This window comes from Callorhinus ursinus, unplaced genomic scaffold, assembly GCF_003265705.2.
Source record: "Callorhinus ursinus isolate GAN/ISIS: 27379988/994484 unplaced genomic scaffold, GSC_fseal_2.0 scaffold52, whole genome shotgun sequence".
Classification (NCBI taxonomy): domain Eukaryota; kingdom Metazoa; phylum Chordata; class Mammalia; order Carnivora; family Otariidae; genus Callorhinus; species Callorhinus ursinus.
In genome coordinates this window covers 5,622,425-5,638,150 of record NW_027397114.1, presented here as the reverse complement: position 1 = coordinate 5,638,150, position 15,726 = coordinate 5,622,425, and the positions used below count along the sequence as shown (strand labels likewise).

At 51.7% G+C, this 15,726-nt stretch overlaps 2 protein-coding genes across 5 annotated transcripts in view; both read right to left on the bottom strand.

Moving 5' to 3' along the window:
* Positions 1 to 1,043: 1,043 nt before the first annotated feature.
* SLC35B1 (solute carrier family 35 member B1) lies at positions 1,044 to 8,334 on the bottom strand. 2 transcript variants are annotated; one of them, XM_025859170.2, is made up of 9 exons: positions 7,500 to 8,334; positions 6,339 to 6,442; positions 5,643 to 5,773; positions 5,338 to 5,368; positions 4,609 to 4,766; positions 3,497 to 3,623; positions 2,630 to 2,736; positions 2,318 to 2,471; positions 1,044 to 1,301 (listed from the first exon to the last, which is right to left on the bottom strand). In XM_025859170.2, exons 1-9 carry the CDS (start codon positions 7,505 to 7,507, stop codon positions 1,249 to 1,251), a joined length of 873 nt encoding a protein of 290 aa, XP_025714955.1. In that variant the 5' UTR covers positions 7,508 to 8,334; the 3' UTR covers positions 1,044 to 1,248. The 2 variants fall into 2 exon arrangements, with proteins under 2 accessions (XP_025714955.1, XP_025714954.1); XM_025859169.2 differs by lacking the exon at positions 7,500 to 8,334 and adding an exon at positions 7,120 to 7,463.
* A 1,371-nt stretch (positions 8,335 to 9,705) lies between these two features.
* FAM117A (family with sequence similarity 117 member A) overlaps positions 9,706 to 15,726 on the bottom strand; it is a 43,428-nt gene continuing 37,407 nt past the window's right edge. For all 3 annotated transcript variants that reach the window (XM_025859167.2, XM_025859168.2, XM_073883766.1), the window contains exons 6-8: positions 15,449 to 15,650; positions 13,900 to 14,050; positions 9,706 to 10,935 (exon numbers count right to left, since the gene is read on the bottom strand). In XM_025859167.2, coding sequence (XP_025714952.1) covers positions 10,635 to 10,935; positions 13,900 to 14,050; positions 15,449 to 15,650 — 654 coding nt within the window. In that variant the 3' untranslated portion in view covers positions 9,706 to 10,634. The remainder of the gene's footprint in view (positions 10,936 to 13,899; positions 14,051 to 15,448; positions 15,651 to 15,726) is intronic.

Here is a 15,726-nt window from a genome sequence, read left to right as displayed (position 1 = left end):
TCAAGGAGTTCAGAATGAGAGGGGGCGTTTGGGGGCAGAGCTACAGCCACACCAGGGCCCCTAGGGAGCAACACGAGTGCAAGTGAGGCTGGCTTGAAAGGCTGGGGAGGGGTGGCGAGGCAGCCGCTCAGGAAGGAGGCTGGGCTCCCAGCTGGAGAGCCAAGGGGCTCGGGCTGCTGAACAGATGGAGTGAAAGTTGCAGCTGGTGGAAATGCACTTTCATGTGTAAAGTTTGGTCCGTGGAGGACTGCAATTTCCAGCTCTGAAGGCGGCCGTGGGCAGGTGGCTCCGCTCCATGCTCCGCCTTCTCCCCCCATTGCCACCCAGGAAACTTGACGGAGGCTCTGTGCCAGCACCCAGCCACCGTGCCTTCCGCCAGCATCCCTTTCAACAGGCAGAAGTTGGCATGGGGACACCTTGGCACAGCCACAACGGCGGAGGACTGCAATGCTTTAGCAACCGAAGGGCACGGGAATAGGATTCATCCAGCCTCCCCGGGAGGGGACCAGGTGGACCGAGAACAGATTCAGAGACGGAGGGAGGGAGTCGGCCTTCCCAAGCTGTTCATGATACATACACTGGGTCTCCACTCCGGGCTTGCTTGAGCTCCGGCTGAAGAGGAGGCCGTGGGGAAATGTGAAAACACAGCAGACTCTGAGGCTCTGGGCTCATCCCCCCCCCCCACCTCAAAGGAGGTTTCTTGAGGAAAGACTGTATCTGGAGTTTTTAAAGAAATATTTGCCCACCAGAACTTGAAGTGATAAAGTGATTTTGACATTCTCTGGCTCTAACAGCCAGCCACCTGTCCTGGCAGATTTAGACCCTCACCTGTGGGAACAGAGGCCACAAGCCCAAATGCACATCTATTCAAGTTCCTCCCTACAATGCTTGGGCTCTTGGGGGAATTAGCCACCCAACCGGGTTTCCTACACCTTAGAGGGAGCTTGGGCCAAGAGCATCAAGCTCTGCCTCTTCCCTCCCCCTTCTCTCTTTGCATTAGGCTGTGCTCCAGGTCATCCAGAACAGAAACTGCCAACTCTGTCTTGTTAAAATCGAAGTGCTTTTTTTTAGAACATGTGATTTTGCTTCCTTTTCTTAAAAAACAAAACAAAAAAAACCAAAAAACACAAAAACCAAAAACAGACTGGAACCCAGTCCTTTATCCCTATTGTGTCCATTTGCTCAAGAGATGTCCATATTTGAGATAATAACTTAAATATTCTTGAAGTGGAGGTAGTCTCTCTCTTCCTAGTGGGATGTCTTCTTGGCTCCTTTCCCAAACTTGGCATCGAGACCGAGACCTATGAAAAGGGAGAAGATGGGCTTAGCTTTACGAGGAGAAATGAAACCTACCAATGGTTTTGACAGTGGCATGGGGGGAGGGGAAGATCAGCCTTCATTCTCCAAAACTGGGGCTTTAAAGAAAACTAACTCCAAACACTGGTTTTATAGAACTCCCTCAAAGAAAAAGTATGGCATCAAATGAGAAAAATCACCAAGACACAGGTAATTATGTATATATCATAAAATACAGTAAAACTAAAAGAAAAAATGTCAAAACTTCAGCTAGTTCTCTCAGCTCATCCATGGCAGCACAAATTGGTAGGGAGTAAGTTTAACAATTTTACCCTGTTCAGTGTCTGAGGAAACCCATGCCACTGGAGGAACATCACTAAAATGAAATGCTCATTAGGAAGGGTGGATGAGAGGCAATGCTTCCTTTCCTTTTTAAAAAACATCTTCTCTAAAATAACTAAATAGGGGTGCCTGGGTGGCTCAGTCGTTAAGCGTCTGCCTTCGGCTCAGGTCACAATCTCAGGGTCCTGAGATCGAGCTCCGCATCGGGCTCCCTGCTCCGCGGGAAGCCTGCTTCTCCCTCTCCCACTCCCCCTGCTTGTGTTCCCTCTCTCGCTGTGTCTCTCTCTGTCAAATAAATAAATAAAATCTTAAAAAAAAAAAAAAGAGCGTTTGTATTTTAAAATTAATTAAATAAAATAACTAACTCACTTTCATAAATATACATTTCAGGAAAAAAAAAATCTTAAAGCTCTCTAACAGGGCACCTGGGTGGCTCGGTCGGTTAAGCGTCCGACTCTTGATTTCTGCTCAGGTCATGATCTCAGGGTCCTGAAATCGATCCCCGAGGCGGGCTCCACACTGAGCGGGGAGGCTGCTTGGGATTCTCCCTCCCTCTCCCTCTGCTCCTCCCCACTCCCTCTCTCTCTCTCAAAAAATTAATTAAAAGAAAAAAGAAAAAAGAGAGCCCTGTGACTGTTGCTGCACATGCCCAGACATGCGAGCTCCGCATGGAACTTACCCAAGAACACAAGTACGGTGCCCACCCACTGCAGGTGGCTGATAGGGTTGGCGAAGAGGATCACAGAGGCCAAAATGGTGAAGAACTTTCGAGTCGTGGTGATGATGGAGCAGGTCAGGGGGCCAAAATACACAACTGTCATGAAGATGAAGCTCTAGAGAGACCGGGAAAGCAGGGTCAGGCTGGCTCTTGGGGCTCTGCCCCAAGGTCAAAGTCTGTGACAGGACATCAAGGCTAGGCTTGCCGCCCTCTTCTTCCAGCTGGGTCGGTCTCCCTCGGGGAAGCCAAGCTACCCGGTCTCAAGGCACTCACCTGACCCAGGGCACTGGTCAGGCCAAAGAGCAGGATGTTATAGATGACGGCAGGGTGCCTTTCGGCAAAGCTCAAGAACGCCCAGAGCTCCCCAGTAAACAGGATTCCTGGGAATAAATGGCAAAGGATGAATGACGCACCTTGTGTGCCTGTGCCAGCGCACATGTCTATACACAGTCCAGGAAGGTAGTCCACAGAGCAGCATGCGGGAAAGTGCAGGGACTGAGTTCACACTGTCCTGTCATGCACCTTGCTCCTAGTTTTCTGATTAGAGAAACTAACTACAGACTCTTCCAAGAGAGGCGTGGGAGTCGATTAGCTACTTCTGCCAAAGTTACTGGAAGCAGAGATCCTCAGATGTTGGGGAGATACTGACCCACACATCCCCAGCTCAAGGCAGCCCCAAGCATGGCCACCTCCAGCCATCAGCAGCCTCCTCCGTTAACCCCACTGTGCTGTACCAAAAATACTTCCCGCATGCGCCCAGATTTGAACAAAGGTTAGGAAGCACTGATTTAAAAGACATGTGTTCATATTCGAACTACATTCAGTATATACCAATATCTCATCGCTATCAAAAGAAGGTGAGTTCCCAAGGTACCCCTGTGACCTACTACTACGTGTCCTCCCAAGGAAATTGGCACAGGTCTACCTATGATTGTGTCAGTCATGAGTAGCAAGCAGAGCCCGCCAGGGAAAGTTTCTCCAAGAAGGTTTTTCAGGGGCTTGGACAGAAGGGCATCTCAGAGCGGAGACAGGCCTCTGGCCTGGGCAAAGTTAGCAACCAGCACCCGCGCTAGGGATCAACTGGAGGATGGCAGTCTGCCCTCTGGTGACACATGGAAGAACAGCAGAACCGCTCCTTACCAGCTCCCAGCAGCAATGTCGACCAAAGGTTGATATTCAACATCATGTGGTTGGAGCCTGTTTGGTAATGAGCCCGCATGTGGTCCTGGGAAACGCCCGTCAGTCCATCCAGGGTCAGAGACAATAACTGGAAAAGAGAGGGTGCACCCTGCAGCAAGAGGGCCACCAGGGCCCCTCCCTACCCCAGGACACAGGACTCTCACTTTTCTGAGACTCCTCACAAAGCCGCTATCTTAAGACAGAGTCCTCAGAACAAAATGCTACCATTCGGTCATGGGTGGAGGGTCCAGAGAGATCATGCTCACTGCCTCCTGCCCCCGCCCAGGTACTAGAACAACAAGCTATCTGAGCCACACAGTAATGTAATCAGAGTGGGATGGAAAACCTAGCACTTCCCAAGGCAGTGCCATGAAGCCTCGTGTGCAGGGGCCTGGAACCCGTGCTGAGCCATGTATTTTCCCATATGAGAGTGGAGAAAGGACATCTGGTACTGGCCCATTAGTCTCCTGGCCTGGAGGAGTGCTCCAGACTAGATTCTCTGGTCACACTGCCCAGATAAGGAGCCCGGGCAAAGTTAGCCACTACCTCTGCCACTTCATAGCCGTGTGACCATGGCAAGTGACTTAACCTCTCTGTCTCAGTGTCTTCATAGGGAAAATGGAAATAATCATATATATAAGGTTATTGTTGTAGAGATTAACCAACTAATGGGTAAACCGCTGGGAACAAGGCGGAATACACAGTGAGCAAGAGCTATTATAGTATTATTTTTAAATTCTGGCTTCCAGGTTTCTCAGAAAGCCACAGTGAGTGACGCGCTATTCCTTCCCTATTTGCTCTCAAGTCTCTCCGGCCTCACACCAGCACTTAAACACAGGCCTCAGAGTCACCCCTTCCCCAGGAGAGCTGCGCTGTTGTTCAGTATTTCAGGCTTCCCACTGTGGCCTTAGGAGAGCTGGGGGCCATGCGACAAGAGACAAAGCCGAGAAATGGGGGGCAAGGGGCATCGCAATCTCTCTCTCGACACATAACTGGCCCTTCACATGCCCAGGTGGGATGCTCCTTGGTTGGGATTACCGGAAAGGGCTGCCTTTCCCACCAGGATCACATACCAGAAGCAGTTCTCCGTAGCCAACTGTGTGTTCTTCCATCCCAACTACTTTCTTGGGTTTGTACATGAAAAGGGCCACTCCAGCCACAATTAGCAACACACACAGGTACTTGGCCTTTGGGTACTTCTTCTTCAAGAGGGTAACTCCAAGGAGCATGACTACAGGGAAGAAACAGTGGAAAATTCGGGTACCCACAGGCACTGATGAGCCCAACACCGTCCTCTGAGGAGACTCCGGGGAGAAAACAATGTCTGAGAAGGAAGGCCTAAAGAAGCTAAGAGGAAGGCGCAAGGCTGGCACCTGGACAGAGAGGACTGAGCAACGAGGAGAACAAAGGGTAGAGGCAGGGAAAAGGCAGAGAACAAAGGTGAAAGGTCCAAGAAGGAACAGGGAAGGGGTGGGGACAGCGGATGAGTGCGAGGTTGAGAGAAAGAAACTGACAACGAAAATGGGACTCAACTCTACTGACAATGTAAGCACTCAGGACACCAAAAGGACTGGCATGTGAAGCAGACTAGGTCAGCCTCTAGCTTCTGGGCCATGCACGCCCAACACCACCGGAAGTGATATGGAGGACGGGATGGCAGGGGGAAGGGACGGAGGGCCGGCTCTGGAGACAGCTGTGATGAGATGACAACCCCGAAGGGATACACAGCCCTGGCAGAGGAGTAGAGAGCCTGCTACAGGAAGAGTGAGGGTGGTAGGGGGAGACCACCTGCTTCCACTTACCTGGGATTGGCTTGCAGGATTTACCAAGGACCTGAAACAAAATTCAGCAAATAGTACCTGAGCCTCTGGGATGTGCCAGGCACTGTGCTAGGTGCTCTGTTAAGAAAAGTAACTGTGGGGCCTGCACCAGAAACCACAGTCTATCATGGCCAACCCACCACCACTAGACCTCAGATCTATGGTTCTTTGCCCTGTGAATTTCTCCAACATATTCCCTTTTGTTTAAGTCACAGACCTGAGCCAAGAATTCTTAGTTCTTTTCAAACAATTTCTGAGTCAACCCTCATCACACCCTGAGATTTCACCTGAGTCGGATAGTTGACAAACTGTAGTGCCGAGTTGCTGGAGACCATGGCACCCAGATAGGAGACAGAACAGGCAGCATAGAGCCAGCTCCGGGTACGATCCACCCTGGCAGTGTCAAAAAACTGGATCACTGGGAAGAGACAAAAAATGTGTAGGAGAAACCTGGTGGGCCCAGGATGGGCCACTGAACCAAAGTTGAAGCCACATGAAAGGAATGTGTCAAATAAGACGAGAAGCACAAGATATTTCTGTCCTCCTAGACTGGGAAATCTCTGAAGATTATTCAACTCTCCAATCTCACCTACACCTAACACAAGACCACATGCAGAGCAGGAATGGGGGCTCATTCAGTTCAAGGGGCTCATTAGCTCTGCTGTAGCCCCCACGGAACAAAGAGAGCAGCTCAAAACATGTTTGAAGCGGAAACATAAAGGAAAATCAAAGGGAAGAAAGAAGAAAAAAACTAAGTATTCTCAGTGGGGATCCGGCACACAGAAGAACCATTCTCTGCACATTTCTGACTCAGAAGTTGGTCTAATGTAAGGAAATAGGGTTTTACTCCATTCCAAAGCCATTCGTTTTGTAGACTGAACACCGAGGCTTTGAAAACGCTAAAGAGGGTGGGAGTGCTGACAGTTAAACCTTAAAGGTGGATAGGGAGGGGGCACACAACAGATGACTAGATAGGTACTCACAGATCTTGGCAAACACAGCATTGATCACACATTGAATGAAGACCAAAGTTAAGGCAAAGGTGAACGTCTCCTGCTTGGCTCCCTCCCCATACTTTCCTCTTGTTCTAAGAATGAAATGATGAGAGAAAAAAAAAAAAAGGAGAAAAGTTAGTGTATTTCACTCAGTGTCATCTAGTATGTCTAGAGTCACCGAAAGCTTTAAAATGATCTTGCTTCTCTGGATGTAGGGACAGTCTGGTAAGGTTCACTGGCCTCATTCACAAAAGGGGCTGATTTTATTGGATCTAGAAGCCAGATATCCCAGCCTGCGGATCCCGTAGCTTAGGGAAAGAATATCCGTAAAGGATGGAGCTAGAGGAAACGTGGAAAATTAGACGGTGAAACAAGATACCCCAAGCAGCAGATGAAGGGATCTGGGCTGCAGCAGCAAGGCCGAGGGCAAAAGAATCCGCTGTCCGCAAACATCTGGAAGTACCAAAGAGGAGCTGGTACAGGCAAGGAAACGTGTGTGTGGAAGGGGGTACAACTGCCAGCCCGTAAAGCCCAAGCCCTTAGAACCATAGGGAGAAAAACAAGGGAAGAAAAATAACCAGGTCCCGAGTATCCCGAGACCAGCTTCCGCGTTTGGGAAATCTGAGCAGGCTCAGCCGCGGCTGCAAAGGTGTCGGGTGCTGGGAGCGGGCAAGAAGGAACACCTGGGCCAGGGGCGGGAGGCCCGCGAACCGGGCCAAGGGGCGAGAGAGGGGGCAGGTCTGCGCTCCGGTCCCGGGGATCCGCTCACATCTTTTCCTGCAGGATCCCATAGTAGAAATAGCAGACAAAGACGCCGAGGAAGCACAGCGGCAGGCGCAGCCGGTCGGGCACCAGGGAGCTGCTAGCGGCCATGAGACGCCCGGACGACCCGACCGGAGACCCGCTCACAGCCGGCAGCGGCAGCGGCGGCGGCGGCGACAGCTCCAGCCGGACATCGCCGACCGACGACAGGGGCCTCATAGGAGCTGCATGCGACCGCCGCTCAGTAGGCCCCAGCAGCCACCGCCAGAACTGCCGGCTCAGGGCCTCCAAGGGGGAAACGCTTCGGGACCCAGAAAGCGCTTCCAAGGAAAGGAGACCCGCCCTGGGATCTCGGCTTCGTCCCTGATGGCCGAGGGAGCCACCCACCCTGACATTAATGCTGTGCCCTGGAGTCTTCCGATCAGGCAACTCCGAGGACAACTGCGACCCGGAGCTCGACGGGATGGCCTAGGAGCTACGCGGGCGTGGAATGATGACGTATAAGGATGTGGAGGTCACCAATTGGCTGCGCTGTGTGAAGACAGACAGGTGAGCTGGAAGGAGGTGCGGCCGGCCGGGTTAATCCCAATCTCTTCCCCAGTCGGCGGTCAGGCTTCCGCTGGGTCCTAACGCCAGGAAGTCTCAGCGGACCCTCAGCGCCCCCTAGCTGCTGCCCCGAGTCAGCGCCTCCCCTTCTGCAAGAAGAGCGTTCAAGGCTGGCGTTTGAGAGCTGTCCTCCTTCTAAGGGCACATCCCTAGGCTTCCAAAGGGGTAACCTACGCGTGTCGCCTACATTCCGAGCGACAGTTTTCCCAGCCTGGAAACTTGGGATAGACAATTAGTAGCAACCACCTTGTCGCCTCTCGACTGTTCTGAGGATTAAATGAGCTGAGGTTTGTGAAAGTGTTTCAAAAACTGTAAAGTGTGCTATGCAAGTTTAAGGTATCATTAGTCATCACACTTTCTCAACGCTGATCTTATTTCCTCACATCCTGGAGGTGGAAATGGAAACTTACCAAAGTGGATTTTCTCCGGGGTCTTACACCTCACCAACAATACAACAAACCCTCCTGCTGCCCTCCAGATTCTTTCCCATTCATGACCTCCTTTTTGGACCCCTTCCTCATCCAAGTGTTGGCCCTCCACCTGCGGGCACCAAGAGCTAGGGCAACACCCCAGGACTTTCCACTACAACCCCCAAGCCCCACTTAGTCACTGGACTCTGGGCTGCTATCTGGGTAGAGGCTCCTTCTCTGCTTCTGACAGCCCGCTTCTTTGGCACCGCCTCAGGCAAAGGAAGGAAACTCAGGGCAGCACCACACCCATCACTCCAGGCCCTGACTCACTAAGGCTTTGGGGGTAGGCCAAACATCTTTCAGGGGGAGGGGTAAGAAATAGAAGATAATAGGGTCTGTCCTCAAGCCCCTGTCTCTTTTACATCAGTGCGGATGGGGCCCCCACATTTGCTCTCCCGCCCAGTGGCTCATTCCACTGAATCAGCCTGTGATCCCCAGGGCACCATACAGTAGCTGGGGTGAGAGACCTGGGTTGCAGTCCCGGCTCTGCCGCTTCACTAGCTGGGACTTCAAACAATTCTCTTGACCTCTGAGTCAAACTAGTTTCCTCATCTGAAATTAATACGAAAATAGTAACAAGTGGGAGAGCACTGTGGTTAAGAAGCATGGGCACTGGATTCAAGGGATCTGCTTCCCCATCTTAGCTCCCCCACTTCCTGTGTCTTGGGGGTAAAGTTATACAATCTTTCTGTCCTCTCATCAGTACAGTGGGATTTATCACATTTCTCTCATTGGGTTGTTGTGATATTTCGGTAACATTTTATGTCAAGCACTAACAGGGTATCTGATGCTTACCGGGCCAATGAATGGTAGTTGGGATAGCCTGCCTTAGGAGTTTGTCTCGAGGTCTTCTGACATAGATACAATTGTAGTTATTATGACTGCCCTTGGGGTAGTCAACTTTTCACCCATACAGTGGGGATAATATGTCGTGAAAAAGCTTGTAAAGCGTAAAGCACCATCAGAATGTCGGGATGATTATTCCCATTTCTCCCCAAAGCCTCTGAGCTCTTACAGGTGCAGCATTATAAAGCTGAGAGGCTGCAAACCCCTCTGTGTTGTGGGTACTCACGAGAAGGAAAGAATACTCCAGTAGAGCTAAAGCTTCCCTAAAACTGCGCCGAGAGATTCAACCCGATGACCATTCCCTGGTCCTGTTCCCCTTGCCGGTGCACCACAATGTCAAACTTGGTCACCCTCACTTCCCCTCTGAAACCCACTCTCCCTAGGGAGCTTTTCCAGACTCATCCAAGAAAAAATGACTTCCCCCACTGCCTTCTTCACCCCACCCTCCATCACCCCCTTCATTCTGGACAGGCTTTCCGTGGACCCTACTGCTTAGATGTCCATCTAAAGAATCCAAGCCTGGTGACCTGAGGACAGGGACTCTGTGCATCCACGTAACACCCACATCCACATCATTATGTGTTAAGTAGAGACCCCTCTTGAAGACAAGGATGATCAATATCACACGCTCAATCCCCTCTCCCCAAAAAATGTTTAACAGAACCTCAAGCTGCTGGGAATACTTATTTATTTGGTCTATTAACACCAAGATCTGCAAAAAACAACTTCTAAACACAGGGTAAGAAAACTTGAACATTAACATTCTTCTTCAGTTTTGTGTAAGCTCTGCAGTACGGAAAATATACAAACTTCAAACAGCTGCAAAAATAGTGTCTTTGGGAGAAAATAGAGTTTCTACATCAATACAAGAAAAATAGGCATTTTTCTACTCCAACCCAGTCCCGGGGCAGGCGGAGGGTGTAGAGTCGCCGCTTGCCACCCGGAGGAATACCAGCTCTCCCTCTCCCCCGCCACCCACCTGGGGCTGGGCAAGCTGGGCTGCTTCAGACAATCTTAGGGTGAAAGCGAGATGAAAATGCCACTTGGGAAAACGCTTGGTTCCCCCCTCTGCCAGCAGCTGGATTGGTCAAGTGTTAGGGCCCTTTAGGGCTGCTTTGGTCAGCTCCTCCAATGAGAGGGAGGCACAGGGGTGGGGGCCGAGAGGATGGGGCTATCTATCTTCGGGTCTCCTCTTCCGTGGCTGTGGAGGAGAGAGAAGGAAATCTGCAGTGTCCCCTCTCCTTCCATCATGGCCAGCTTGCTCCATGACAAGGTCAAGAGCCCCACAGACAGTCCTTTTGACTCACACCCAGGGGTGGGGGACCCAAGACCTTCAGGTGAGTTTTCCACCAAGTGAGAGAGGTGGCAAGAACACAGATGTGACTCGTGAGCTGCCCAGCTGCTAGTGGAGAAGGCAGGTCCCCTCACATTCGGAGGGGCCGGTGTCCCTCAGAAAGAGGACCCGGGGCGTTGATACAATAAATGAAAGTGCTCGAAGGCCGAGAGGGAAGGGCTCCTTCATCCCCCACCTCAGGGGAGCTAGGGAGGGGCCTGCCACCAAGGCACTGGTCTCCATGGTGAAGTGGTGGGGTTGGGGCCCTCAGACCACCAGGGAACTCTGGAAAAGCACGGGCTCTTCTGATGGCGGGGTGCGCTGCCAGGGCTCGAACGGCAGCGAGGAGGCTTTGGAGGCCTCTGGATCCTTCCGAGGCGGTGGCCTGGGGCTGGCAGGGGGAAGGGGGGACCCCGGGCTTGAGGGGCAGTTACGGAAAATGAAGCCCATGCTGGGGAAGAGGGGCTTCATCAAGCTGACAGGGCAGAAGGCCGAGCCGGTTGGGTTGAAATGGACTTTGTTCTTGTCAGGACAGGAAGTCAGGAAGGCCAGGTCAGGACCTGGGGACCTGGAGAATGGAGAGAGAAACACACACACACACACACACACACACACACACACATACACATGCACACACACATGGGGGGGGCGGGGAGAAACAGCCAGTGAGAAGTGATGGGAGATATCATGGCATCAGGGGAGCAGGGGAGCTGGGTCTCTGTTCAAACAGGGTGGTAACTCAACCAAAAAACTACAGGCTGCTGAGCAACACCCAGTCTTTAGGCCCGCAGCAATCCATATTTTAGGAATATGGCTGAACAACAGGAAATCTACTTCAGCTAGAAACAGGAGGGATTGAAGCTAGACAGGAAGGAGAACTTCCTGACGAGGTGACTTTAGAAGAGGAGACCAGGGGATCTTTTAACTTGAGAGATTTCATCAGTAAATAGTGTTTTGAGGGCAGACCACTTGCCTAAAAGCAGAGACCCATGCAAAATGATTTTCTAAGACTTGGGACAGCCTAACGCAGGGTTTCTCAGCATCAGCACTACTGCCATTTTGAGCTAGATAATTCTTGGCTGTGGAGAGCTGTCCTGTGTATTGTAGGATGCTTAAGAGCATCCCTGGCACCTGCCCACTAGATGCCAGGGGCCACCTGTGTCCCCCTTAAGTTGTGACAACTAAAAATGTTTCCTGACATTGCCAAATGTTCCCAGGGCGCGGGGAAGGCGGGGGGGGGGGGTGTCTCCCACTGAAATCTACTGACCTAAGGAGTCTCATTCTTGAACACATTTGAAAGGTGTGATTTTTCAAAGCCCTTGCCGAGATGCAAGGGTAACAGCCATTCTGGGAAGGCAGGCCGACCTTAACAGGAGGTCTGGACTCTAACTCACCATGTGGTCTTGACCCACCTGCCTCACCTTGAATGTGGAAAGAACCATCCCCACCCTCCCAATCATGTGGAAGAAATGGAAGGATAAAGGGGGTGAGGTCAGGGAGTTCTAGAGTAAGGAATCCTTATGATAAAGAGGAGTGTCTGGCCATGCTCTGAGGGGAAGCGGTTGAGAAGCCGCTGGTTGTGAGGGCTCCTGGGGAAAAGGCAAATGTGTGGTGTGATGGCGAAGCTGTTACCAGTGGATCCCCCGACTGCCTTCCTCTTTATGTATAATATATAGACAGAAAAATGCACTTAGGGTATAGCATGGGAAGTTGATGACCATTTTAAGTGTAGAATTCTAATAATTCCAAACCCAGGAAGAAGAGCAAGACAGGAGGGGGGGTAGGGGTGAGCCCAGAGCGAGAGGTGGAAGAAGGAGGTGAAGACCCATGTGCTGGGTGTATCTGGGAAGGCCCGGGGTCCCAGCGGAGTCCACAGCGGCAAGGTCTCTCCTGACCAAGAAGGGTTCACAAGAATCCCACTTTATGGACGGTGAGGAATGGGCAGGAGAGGGTAATCTCACTGTGTGCATGCCCACGTGGGGAAGGTGACCCAGGAGACCAAGCCCCACTCGAAGGACAAAGGGCATGACCCTGAATGGCTTGATTCCCCTCCTGGGAAATCCAGGCCATCTTATAGGATCAGCAGCTAGGAAAAGGAAAATGTGACAGAGGAACTGCTAAACACAAGAACTTCCCAATGGGCAAGTGATACAAGGAAGAGCCCCCAATGAGCTGAGAATTTCTCTCCCAGGGCCTCTTGGAAAGGAATCCATAGGTCACCACCTCTTTTTTTTTTTTTTTTTTTTTTTTTTTGAGATCATGACCTGAGCCGAAATCAAGAGTCGGATGCTTAACCGACTGAGCCACCCAGGGCCCCAAGAGTCACCATCTCTCTCAAAGGATTAACACAGGGACAGGAAGCCTGGGGAGATGGCTTGAAGACCCCAGCTGGCATCGTGAGTCTGTGGAAGAATCAGGATGGGCACCAGCCTCATTTCCACAAGCAATCCCAGGCGGTGGCTACTCAAGTATAACGTGGACTGGGGAGAGACACAAGTCCGCTTAAGCTGCAAGATCTGGTCTTTTTCCTCCATACCACCCCTGAGGACCCAGTCTTCTTGGAGAGCTACATAGCAAAGCTGGGAGCAAACACCCCCGGGGGCCATGGCTTTCTCCCTAACTCCCACTGTGCCTTCTCACTGTACCCTCTGTCGCTACCATGGACTGTCCCTGACCTGTGACATGAATGGAGCTCTCAAGGCTCAAACCCTGTCCTAGCTACATCTCAGCTCACACACCAGGACCAAGTCTTCCTAACTGAGAATCTGCCCTTCTGACTATGAAGCTGGTGGGGGGAAGGAAATGAGCTCTTGGGGTGCCTGCTACGGGGGACCGGGTGGGCATCTGAAAAGGTTCAGCCCTCCATCCTCTCTGCTAATGGGAGGGAACCGTGGTAAAGAAGTCAGTCAACATCAGAACGGCTTCTGAACTCTCCCACCTGGTTTGGGAGTATTCCATCCACAGTCCTTCCTTGTAAGGACTGGAAATTTCTGTCTGGGAGTTCATGACCCTCGAACCACTAGAGCCACAGGGTGAAGACTTGACTCAGATGCAGGGAGGAAGCTGTTCAGGTCCCCCTGCCACTCCACTGGGGACAAGACACTTCTCATCTCTGCCTGAAGAGAACTACTAATATGTTCTCTCTCTCTCCGATTACCATCTAGCAAACTCACACCTTCCCCAGGGATGGAAAAAAAAAATAGAAAAAACAAAGGGTTCAGGTTTCAGATCTCTTTCCTTTCCAGCTCCCACAGCATTTGTGGCTGGCATGTGGGCAGAGAGCAGGTTTCCATAGAGATCACGATAAGCAAAGATTGAAGGGCTCCGGGTAGGTAATGTCAACAAGTTTGATCGTGGAAAAAGTGTGATCCTGATCATCTGAAGTTGACAACGGCCCCAGGCTGAGAGAGCCCAAGAGGGAAGAAGGGCCTGTCAGAGAGGACAGTGCAGGGCTCACCCCCATCCCCAGCCCCGCCCCACCTCGCCCACCCCGTCCACGGTCCACGGTCCACGGTCCACAGGAGGTACTTACACGGCCTCTTCGAACACACGCACTCTCTCGCAGCCCTCCGGGGGCTCCCGTTTGAAGACGTAGCTGTGATTGGGCCGAGGGGAGGCGGCAAAGGCAAGGACCGGAGACGGGCTGCTGTCTTCAAGGCAGGCTGGGCGGCCCGGAGAGGGGGCTGCAAACAGAGTGAGGCTGAGGCCAGTGGAACTGAAGGAAAGGAGGCTCTCCGTTTTCCCGGGCTCAGGCTTCGGTGTAAAGGGGCGAGACTGGGACATGTGGTGAGGGGGTTGGCAGTGCTTATGCTAATCCAGGTTGTTTGTCCATGCTTTATTTACCTTCAAGTAGTTTTAAGAAGGCTTACAAAAATCTATATCTTGTTATACAGGATAAAAAAAATACAGTTGAGGGGCACCTGGGTGGCTCAGTCGGTTGGGTGACCGACTCTTGATTTCAGCTCAGGTCAGGATCTCAGGGTTGTGAGACTGAGCCCCACGTCGGGCTCCATGCTGAGCAGGAAGGCTACTTGGGATTCTCTCTCTCCCTCTGCCCCTCTGCCCCTGTGCTCTCTCTCTCTCTCAAATAAATAAATAAATATTTAAAAAAAATACAGTTGAATTGATGGAAAGATCAGGTCTAATAGCAATTCTGTATTCTCAGGAGGTAGACTACAATTGGGACTCCAAGTCTGGCTTAAAGGAATCCTAACTTCTGTCTCCCTGCTTTCTTCCAAGACCACACTGCCCTGCTGCCAACATACTGCAGCTTTGTCCTCTGCACAGCCCTGCAAAGCTATCCCTTCTTCCAGGAAGAGCTCTTGTACCAGCTCAGAGAAGCAGTCTTTACTCAACCCCACTTGTGGGATAAAATCCCTCTCTCTTTCCACACAGTGAATGTACTTTGCCTAGGCTGCAAATATTGACTTTATCTGTATTTATCTCACATTTATTCCTTATTACTCTATGCTCCGTTTACCTCTGTGTAGTGTGAGATTATGCCCTTGACCAGCCTACCTCACAGGGTGCTGTGAGAATCCAACTGGGGGAGGCAGGCCACAGTGCTTTAGGACAGGAGGATCGGTATCGTGGGGAGGAAGGGCTTGGGTCTCATCCTCCCGTAAAGGAACCAGGGCACAGGACAAAGTAGAGATTTGGAGTTGGAAAGCCTGGCTTTCAATCCGGGTCAAACAGCATGACCCTGGGGCAAGAGACCACATTCGCTTATTGTCTACCTTTCCCAAACACCTTGAGACCTGTTGCTGGTAATGCGTGCAGTGGAACAGCCGGACAGACCCACAGGCTTTCTACTCATTAGCCAAAATAGAAGGATGAGAGGCACTGCTTGTGTGCTTCCCAGCGAGAACAGAAGTATAGGTGCAGAGACTTTATATAAATTATAAATCAGGATCTGTGCGGACCATTACTACTGCTAGTATCGCATACAGAATAAAGACGACCCATGATATTCTAGTTGGTTAGTAAGGAGGGCTCCCAGACTTGAAACTGATTAGAGGGGGAAAGGGCGTGGAGGCCCCCCCTGTACCTCAGGCTGCTGTCCCGGCCCCCCCTCAGCTTACCTTTGTCACTGGGGATGGATGCCAGCTCCTCGACAGCACCCCGGTGTTCCTCGTGGCTGGCCGGGCCAGAAGGCTGGGGGGATGCCAGGGGCACGGAGGGAGAGCCAGCAAGGTTGCCGGGCTCCAGGAGGAGGAAGGGGTGGTCACAGCTGCCACTCTGGGGGGGAGCGGGGGCGCGGTGCCCATCAGGTATATCAAGGATCTGCCAGGGAAGAGGGTGGGGAAGGACTCTCAGGCCCCACTCTTCTGGCCAGCAGAGCAGCAGTGACCCTTAAGCT